The following is a 10,185-nucleotide window of genomic DNA, read 5'->3' on the forward strand; positions in this document are numbered from 1 at the left end:
TAAGTAAGGGCTAATGACATATAAAGGAAAAGTGAGCCGGCGTGAAAAGCCGCCATGACTAAAGATATTCAAAGGTTACCAAAAACAGAATTGGCTAAGTGCTGAGACAAACAAGTTTCCCAAGCTATTGCTATTATTCTGGATCAAGATGGTTCAGAAAAGAAAAATAAATTTAAACCTAAAAAAATTAGCGTAGAGGAGTTCGTCGGCTCTAAAGAGGCATTTGTACAAGAGAAAGGGATCTGCTAGCATCTAAAATGGATGTAAAACAACTACCGCATAAGTTCTACACTTCTTTTAGATCAAAAGAGAGTGCGGTGAGGAAACTACAAGAAAGTCTATGATGAACAGCGAAGAACACCGACGAACTTGCAACCCTAATACAGATCTAAGTGTGCGAAAAGGTAGGAACTTACGAATGCAGATCTACTGCGAAGGGTCGCTGATGTTCTCTGGACGAGCTCAGGGTGATGCAGCAGCCAACGTTGAGGACGACGGTGAGTGCTGCTGCTGCGGCGGAGCTCGAGAGGAAGAGTGGTGGCGAAGGAAGGAAGGAAGAAGAAGAAAGAGGAAGGACCGGCCGTGCCTATTTATAAGGAAACAGGTGAACAGGCAGGTGCGAAAATCGAGGAAGACCAAAATAATGATTATCCAGCTAAATGGACGCCTCGATTCTCGGAAGACATTTAAAGATGGGGATCCGTTGAAGATGACATCATGGCAGACTTTCATATTTTTTGAAGATGACGTCATGGCGGGTTACAGAGCTTTTACAAACAGAGGAAGATGGATTTCATCTAAGTGTTGGAGATTGACAAGAACAAAGTTCAAATCAACCTGGGGCCTAATGTTGGGAATATAACTACCAGGTATGACCCACCCAGGAGGGGCCGGATCAATCCTAATGGTGGGTTACTAAAAGAAGCCCGGTGGATATACAAGGCGATGATTCATTATAAGGCTTGTAGTAGGCCCAAGCCCAGAGGCGGCTTAAGGCCCGTAATTGTAAACCACCATGTATGAGTAAGACTTGTAAAGTAAGGCATGTAAAATGAGTCACCGAGCCAGACACGTTATATGAGCCGGCCGGGACTCTATAATCCGCCAGGCGTTAACCCGTCTATATAAGGGGACGACCCGGCGGCGGTTTAGGGCAAGAAACAACAGATCGAGAGCCAAGCTAGCGTATTCGCTCCTTGGTCATCGAAACCTAGCAATACTACATCAACTGGACTAGGCTTACCTTCACCGTAAGGGGCCGAACCAGTATAAACCTCTTGTGTCCTTTGTCCCGATTAACCCCTTTAAGCTTCCTAGTTGCGATGGCCCTACGACTAAGTCCTTTCACTAGGACATCTGCCGTGACAATTCCACGACAGATGATGAAAGTGATTCCCGAGGTCTTTGCGATGCTGAAATCGGCGGTGGTAGAAATCAAGAAGGAGCGTCAAGTGTTGATGGTTAACAAGACCACTAGTTTCAAGAAAAAAGGGCAAAGGAAAGAAGGGGAACTTTAAGAAGAATGGCAAGCAAGTTGCCGCTCCCGTGAAGAAGCGCAAAGCTGGACCAAATCCTGAAACTGAGTGCTTCTACTGCAAGGGAAATGGTCACTGGAAGCGGAACTGCTCCAAATACTTGGCGGATAAGAAGGATGGCAAAGTGAACAAAGGTATATCTGATATACATGTTATTGATGTGTTCCTTACCAATGCTCGTAGTAGCGCCTAGGTATTTGATACTGGTTCGGTTGCTCATATTTGTAACATGAAATAGGAGCTACAGAATAAATGAAGATTGGCTAAGGACGAGGTGACGATGTGCTTTGGGAATGGTTCCAAGGTCGATGTGATCGTCATCGGCACGCTACCTCTACATCTACCTTCGGGATTAGTTTTAGACCTCAATAATTGTTATTTGGTGCCAGCGTTGAGCATGAACATTATATCTGGATCTTGTTTATTGTGGGATAATTATTCATTTAAATTAGAGGATAATAGTTGTTCTATTTATACGAGTAATATCTTTTATGGTCATGAACCTTTGATGAATGGTCTATTCTTGTTGAATCTCGGTCATAGTGATACACATATTCATAATATTGACGCCAAAAGATGCAAAGTTGATAATGATAGTGCAACATACTTGTGACACTACCATTTAGGTCATATTGGTGTAAAGTGCATGACGAAACTCCATGCGGATGGACTTTTGGAATCACTTGATTATGAATTATTTGATACTTGCGAACCATGCCTCATGGGTAAGATGACTAAAACTCCATTCTCCGGAACAATGGAGCGAGCTAATGACTTATTGGAAACAATACATACCGATGTATGCGGTCCGATGAGTGTTGAGGCACGCGACGGGTATTGTTATTTTCTGACCTTGACAGATGATTTGAGTAGGTATGGGTATATCTACTTGATGAAAATAAGTCTAAAACATTTGAAAATTTCAAAGAATTTCAGAGTGAAGTGGAGAATCATCGCAACCAGAAAATAAAGTTTCTACGATCTGATCGCGGAGGCGAATATTTGAGTTACGAGTTTGGCCTTCATTTAAGACAATGTGGAATTGTTTCACAACTCATGCCACCTAGAATACCACAACATAATGGTGTGTCCGAACATCGTAACCGTACTTTATTAGATATGGTGTATTCTATGATGTCTCTTACCGATTTGCCTTTATCATTTTGGAGTTATGCATTAGAGACTGCCACATTCACGTTAAATAGGGCATCGTCTAAATCCGTTGAGATGACATTGTATGAACTATGGTTTGGCAAGAAATCTAAGCTGTCATTTCTTAAAGTTTGGGGATGCGACGCCTATGTTAGAAGGCTTCAGTCTGATAAGCTCGAACCCAAATCGGAGAAGTGCGTCTTCATAGGATACCCTAAGGAAACTATTGGGTACACCTTCTACCATAGATCCAAAGGCAAGATCTTTGTTGCCAAGAATGGGTCCTTTCTAGAGAAGTAGTTTCTCTCGAAAGAAGTGAGTGGGAGGAAAGTAGAACTTGATGAGGTAATTGTACCTACTCTCAAATTGGAAAGCAGCACATCAGAGAAATCCATTCTCGTGATGCCTACACTGACTAGAGAGGAAGCTAATGATAATGATCATGAAACTTCGGATCAAGTTACTACTGAACTTCGTAGGTTGACCAGAACACATTCGCACCAGAGTGGTACGGTAATGCTGTCTTGGAAGTCATGTTGTTAGACAATGGCGAACCTACGAACTATGAAGAAGCTATGATGAGCCCAAATTCTGATAAATGGCTTGAGGCCATGAAATCCCAGATAGGATCCATGTATGAGAACAAAGTATGGACTTTGGTGGACTTGCCCAATGATCAGCAAGTCATTGAGAATAAATGGATCTTCAAGAAGAAGAAGGACGCTGATGGTAGTATCACTGTCTATAAAGCTCGACTTGTCACGAAAGGTTTTCGGAAAGTTCAAGGGGTTGACTACGATGAGACTTTCTCACCCATAGCGATGCTTAAGTATGTCCGAATCATGTTAGCAATTGCCGCATTTTATGATTATGAAGTCTGGAAAATGGACGTCAAAAATGCATTCCTTAATGGATTTCTTAAAGAAGAGTTATATATGATGCAACCAGAAGGTTTTGTCGATCCTAAAGGTGCTGACAAAGTGTGCAAGCTCCAGCGATCCATCTATGGACTGGTGCAAGCATCTCGGAGTTAGAATATACGCTTTTATGAGGTGATCAAAGCATATGGTTTTATACAGACTTATGGTGAAGCTTGTTTTTACAAGAAAGTGAGTGGGAGCTCTATAGCATTTCTGATATTATATGTGGATGACATATTGTTGATTGGAAATGATATAGAATTTCTAGATAACATAAAAGGATACTTGAATAAGAATTTTTCAATGAAAAATCTCGGTGAAGCTACTTACATATTGGGCATCAAGATCTATATGGATAGATCGAGACGCTTAATAGGACTTACATAAAGCACATACCTTGGCAACGTTTTGAAGAAGTTCAAGATGGACCAGTCAAAGAAAGGGTTCTTGCCTATGTTGCAAGGTGTGAAGTTGAGTAAGACTAAAAGTCCGACCACAACAGAAGATAGAAAGAGAATGAAAGTCATTCTCTATGCCTCAACAATAGGTTTTATTATGTATGCCATGCTGTGCACCAGACCTGATGTGTGCCTTGCCATGAGTTTGGCAAGGGGGTACAATAGTAATCCAGGAGTGGATCACTGGACAGCGGTCAAAATTATCCTTAGAGGACTAAGGAAATGTTTCTCGGTTATGGAGGTGATAAAGAGTTCGTCATAAAAGGTTACGTCGATGCAAGCTTTGACACGATCCGGATGACTCTGAGTCTCAATCTGGATACGTATTGAATGTGGGAGCAATTAGCTAGAGTAGCTCCATACAGACCATTGTAGACATAGAAATTTGCAAAATACTTATGGATCTGAATGTGGCAGACCCGTTGACTAAACCTCTCTCACAAGCAAAACATGATCACACCTTAGTACTCTTTGGGTGTTAATCACATGGTGATGTGAACTAGATTATTGACCCTAGTAAACTCTTTGGGTGTTAGTCACATGGCGATGTGAACTATGGGTGTTAATCACATGGCGATGTGAACTAGATTATTGACTCTAGTGCAAGTGGAAGACTAATGGAAATATGCCCTAGAGGCAATAATAAAATGGTTATTATTATATTTCCTAAATCATGATAAAGGTTTATTATTCATGTGTGGATACATAAACAAATACCGTGTCCCTAGTGAGCCCCTACTAGACTAGCTCGCTGATCAAAGATGGTTAAGGTTTCCTAACCATAGACATGTTGTCATTTGATAACAGGATCACATAATTAGGAGAATAATGTGATGGACAAGACCCAACTGTTAGCATAGCATATGATTGTTCGGTTTATTGATACCGCTTTCTTAATGTTAAATACATGTTTCTTCGACCATGAGATCATGCAACTCCCGGATACCGAGGGAATACCTTATGTGCTATGAAACGTCACAACATAATTGGGTGATCATAAAGATGCTCTACAGGTATCTTCGAAGGTGTCTGTTGAGTTGTCATGAATCGAGATTGGGATTTGTCACTTCGTGTAACAGAGAGGTATCTCTGGGCCTTCTCGCTAATACAGCATCACAAGAAGCTTGCAAGCAAAGTGACTAAGGAGTTAGTTACAATATGATGTATTACAGAACGAGTAAACAGACTTACCGGTAATGATCGAATCTCGGGCAAGTAACATACCAACAGACAAAGGGAATTACGTATGTTGTCATAAATGTTCAACTAATAAAAGATCTTCATGGAATATGTAGGAATATGTGGGCATCCAGGTCCCGCTACTGGTTATTGACCGGAGAGGTGTCTCGGTCATGACTACATAATTCCCGAACCCGCAGGGTCGCACGCTTAACGATCGTTGACGCAAGAGTAATATTGGGATATTTGATGAGTGGTAACCAAATGTTGTTTGGAGTCCCGGATGAGATCCTGGACGTCACGAGGAGTCTTAGAATGGTCGAGAGGTAAATATTTATATATGGCAAGTCATATTTTGGGTTCCGGAAAAAGGTGCAGTTTTTTCGGTATTGTACCGGGAAGCTTCCAGAAGGTTCCGGAGGATTCCAGAGGGGTTTGGAAGTCCACAAGTGGGTCCACCACGACCCAAGGGCTATCATGGGCTGTGGGTAGGCGCCCTGGCCTTATTGGGCTAGGCGCGCCAGGTCCTCAAAAGTCCATGTGGCTAGGGAAGGCAAAAAAGGAAGGAGTTCTAGTAGGAATAGGATTGGACTTGGAGTCCAAGTCCTCTCCCCCTTAGCTGCGCCCTAGGGCTTGGAGGGGCTGTTTCCCATGACCCTCCACCTATATATAGAGGGGAGGGCGCCCCAAGAGTACACACCAAGCCCTTGGTGCCCCTCTCTCTCCCGTTACTCAGTAGTTCCATCGCCTTGTCCCGGCCGCTTAGCGAAGCGCTATCGGTGCTCCACCACCACCATCACCACCACGCCATCGTGTTGGTTGTGATCCCATCTATTTCTCCTCTCCCTCTTGTTGGATCAAGGAGGAGACGTCATCGAGCCGCACGTGTGCTAAACTCGGAGGTGTCGTCCGTTCGGCACTAGATTGGTTGGATCGTGATCGGATCGGATCACGAAGAGTACGACTACATCAACCGCTTTGATAAACGCTTCGTTTTAGCGATCTACAAGGGCATGTAGATGCTCTCCCCCTCTCATAGCTACGCATCTCCGTGGATAGATCTTGCGTGTGTGTAGAGTTTTTTGTGTGTTTCATGCAACGTTCCCTAACATCTTGCCCTAGAAAGCCCATGGTCATCCCTCCACCACCTTCTACCAGTCGCCTAGGCATGAGTCTGTTACACAAACACGTTGTCCTCATTCACCCTAATCCATACTCCTTCCCAATGTCCCATGTTGATATCATATTTTTCAAGAATCATTACTAATAAAAATCATGTTCCATATGGACTTGGAGATCGCCATCCAACTTGTATCCTTGGCAGGCGGCGGATTCTCCTCCTCAAACACCACATCGTCTAGATCTTCCTCATGAAGTCCCAATCTATCCATACTATCTACATCCTGCTACCCCACAGTCCCTGAAGCAAATGCTTTATCCTTAGATGTAGTTACTAAACCCTAAAAACTGACGTATACTAGTAAGACGGAGAAAATGAAACATGAATACATAACCCCACCACCATCGAGTAAAGGCCGAGCGGTGGTGCAAGGCCACCCCTTGATTAGTCCAAGCTCTCCAATGGTGAGGACCGGATTGTGATGGAAGGCGAAAACTCAATGGTGACATAAGGTTGGCAATAGGAGAGGAATCCTTAACTAGAGGGGAAAACGAAGTAGCTTTTTTTAGAAGAAAAACTTGGTAGCTTTTTTTTGAGTTAAAAAACCTGAGTAGCTTTTTTTTTGAGCAATAAAAACTGAGTAGCTTTGTAATCTGTTGGGGCTTCTCTTTGTTGGGCCTTGTATTGTGGAGCCCAGCTTTATGCGGCTTAAGGAAGGCTAAGCACCTGGACGTGAGGCCGGGATATGGGTGAATCCTAAGCGCCCGTTGGCAAACGGGCGTGTGAACTCTGAAGGGCTCGGTTAGTTGGGCTCGGTCCATTTTTCTTTCCTCCTCTTTGTGTTAAAAAATACCGTGCCGTGAAGGAGTCGAACCTGTGACCTCCTCTCCGAAGGTTGGTTGGTGTAACTACCCCGCCAACCAACACGACCGTGCTAACATTTAAATCTATTCGTCTTTTATTTGATCCTTTTTTCTTCTTTTCTTTTTTTCCTTTTTGTTTTTTGTTTTCTTCTTTTTCCTTGCCTGATGAATTGTCCACAAATACGTGAACTTTTTCTTCAAATCGATGAATTTTTTCCCATAATACATTAATTATTTTTGAATTTCAAAGATTTTTTTTCAAAATCAATGAACTTTTTTCAATTTGGATGATTTTTTCCCAATATTGATGAACTTTTTTCAAAATTGATGAACAGTTTTTCAAATATATGTTTTTTTTCAAAATTGACAAACTTTTTTCAGAATCGATGCACTTTTTTCAAAATTGATGAACTTTTAACAAAAAATCGATGAACCTTTTTTTAAATATATGAACTTTTTTCAAACGGGTGAACTTGTTTCTTTAAATCTTTAAATCTTTTTTGATTTCACATTTTTATTTCATAAAAAATAGAAAAACTGGGTGGTTTTTTCCTACCGGATCAACGACAAAAAGACAAAAAAAAACTAGGCCGCAAGCGAGCGACCGATCCGCTAAGCGAGCGATCGAAATCACCATAAAACTCGGTTTAGGGAACCTTGTAGAAGGTTCCTAAAACCGGTTGGCCGCACTTATGTAAATCTTGAAGTGGGCCGACCCATGTTTGTCGCTCGTACGGTAGCCCGACAGTTTGCCGCAGCGAGTGGCGAATAGGGATTTCCTTCCGGAGCGCCAGCAGTGCGATCGAACTCAGCGCTCGTGGGCCCGCCCATGCCAGTGACAGTGCGAGCGCCAGGTTGTTAACGGGCGCCTGCAACGCTGGCTAGGAGCTTCCGGGGGAATGTATGTAGTGCATTCGCACTTGTGGTGCTACCGGTGCACCGAATATTATAAAATGTTTTTAAAAATCTGAAAAAAAAATCTAGCACGTTGACGCAACATCAACGTATGATGTCACAAAATTTCGTATAAAAATTTGAAATATTTTTTGAGATACAAAAATAACAAATTTGACTTTAGTGTGATAATAGGCCAAATCTAAAGCCCAAGTTATGTTATGTACTATTCAGTGTTGAATTTATCATTTTTGTTTTTCGAATTAGGTTTTGAATTTTGATTTTAAATTTTGTGACAACTTACATTGATGTTGTGTGAGTGTGCTAATTTTTTTCCAGAATTTTTTGAACATTTTAAAAAATACAATATGAGCTCGGTGCACCGGTAGCACCACAAGCTCCGGTGCACCAGATATTTTCCCGAGCTTTCGGGATGTTTCTAAAAAAAAAAAAAGCTCCCGGGATAACCCACACGGCTCGGCTCGATTCGCAACACTCGGTGATGGAATCCGGCGGCGGCGCCCGCGTACGGCGGCAGCTCCAAGCCGTGGGACGTGTCGCAGCGTACCTCGGCGGCGGCTTCCTCCTCCTCTCCACAGCATCCACCGCCGCCGTCCGGTCCCTCCGCTTCCTCTCCGATACCAACCAGGTAACGCCCCTCCAAGTCCCCCAATCCATCCAAAGTCCAGAGCACAAATCCTTCACTGCTACCATGCCTTTGCTCTGACTGCGATAACATCCAATCTGCACTGTTACCAGAGAAAATTCGCGATGCAGTGTGGTGCCTGCGAGGGGAAGGGAACCTACGGGTGCAGGCTCTGCAGGGGTAGCGCCACGGTCGAATGGTCTCCGCTCTACGACCCGGTGTTCGTTAACCCGTGTCTCTGCCCTACTTGTGATGGTACCAGGTTGGCCTTGTTTTACGTAGCTTGCTTCTTCCTGGTTGCTGCTGGATGCTACTAGTATTAGTTTTGCCATGGACGTTCCTTCCTTGATTTGTTCACATTTGTTCACATTTTCAGGGTACAGCGCTGCTTGAATTGCCTGGGCAAAGGCTATGCATGAAGGAACAATTTGTATCAAACGCCACTTTTTATGAGTGGACTGTTTGCATCATCAATTTCTTTTGTTACCTGTTTGAAGCTTAGGTGCGTATTCTTAGAAGCGGGTGTTAAAAAGTGTTGTCAGAGGAGGCATTGTATTTTGCTCATGGAATGTAATTGATTGATGACCAAACTGTCCTGTTTGTGCTGAGAAACCAAAGAATAATTTATGTTTCAGTACAAAATGAACTAGTATCAAGGTGCGAATTAAAATGGAAAAGTGACTTCTTTTAATTAAACTCTGTTTTTTAGTTAGAAGTTGTAGAATTGATCTCAGTTCATTGAGTTTTCAGATAATGAGACTTTGATATAGGAATGTCTGACTGGTTTTATTTTGTTCAGTATGAACTTAAACCAGAACCTGATTGTATATGCATTATTTTGGGAGTAATCTGCATCCCAACAAAGAAAAATACCGCACTCCAACTTTGATGGTTAGTTTGGAAATTAACTCGCTGCTAGTATTATTTTGGGATCCATGGTCCACACATGGTGGCTGTGATGACAAGGGGCCATTCACTGTCATCTGAAATTTTGAATCATTCCTTCATCTAGTTGATGACATTTAATCACACTACACGATGGGTAGCAATTTCTTTTAACATGTATGTAGTGACGCTATTTGGTCCTAAGTCAACGGGATCATTTCTTGGCCAAACTTTTTATATAAATACAATACTTGATCATATTTGATAAAAAAAATGTTTTTTTCTTACTTTTTATGCAATTACTAAATTATTTTGCACATATAGTGCGTGCTGGCACCCGAGAGCTGGCCATTTTTCTTTCTCATTCTTAGAAAATTCAGAACGTAGATGTGGTGAAGAGGTTTGGTGCACGTCTGAATGTTTGTTTCACGAGTCTGAAATATAAATGTTGACATGAGGAAGGAAAATTGACTACGCCCCAGTTGCTCAGCTATGTGAATCGTTGAGGACCCTGTCTCTAAAATATGAATGCT

The 10,185-nt window shown here is 42.4% G+C and overlaps 1 protein-coding gene across 1 annotated transcript; it reads left to right on the forward strand.

Moving 5' to 3' along the window:
• The first annotated feature begins 8,534 nt into the window (after positions 1–8,534).
• Positions 8,535–9,463, forward strand: LOC125548420 (plastid transcriptionally active protein). Its single transcript, XM_048712018.2, has 3 exons — positions 8,535–8,770; positions 8,881–9,029; positions 9,144–9,463. The coding sequence occupies exons 1-3, from the start codon at positions 8,555–8,557 to the stop codon at positions 9,184–9,186; spliced, it is 408 nt and encodes a 135-aa protein (XP_048567975.2). The 5' UTR covers positions 8,535–8,554; the 3' UTR covers positions 9,187–9,463.
• The last annotated feature ends 722 nt before the right edge of the window (positions 9,464–10,185 follow it).

This window comes from Triticum urartu, chromosome 3A, assembly GCF_056163025.1.
Source record: "Triticum urartu cultivar PI428250 chromosome 3A, HENAU_Tu73, whole genome shotgun sequence".
NCBI lineage: Eukaryota > Viridiplantae > Streptophyta > Magnoliopsida > Poales > Poaceae > Triticum > Triticum urartu.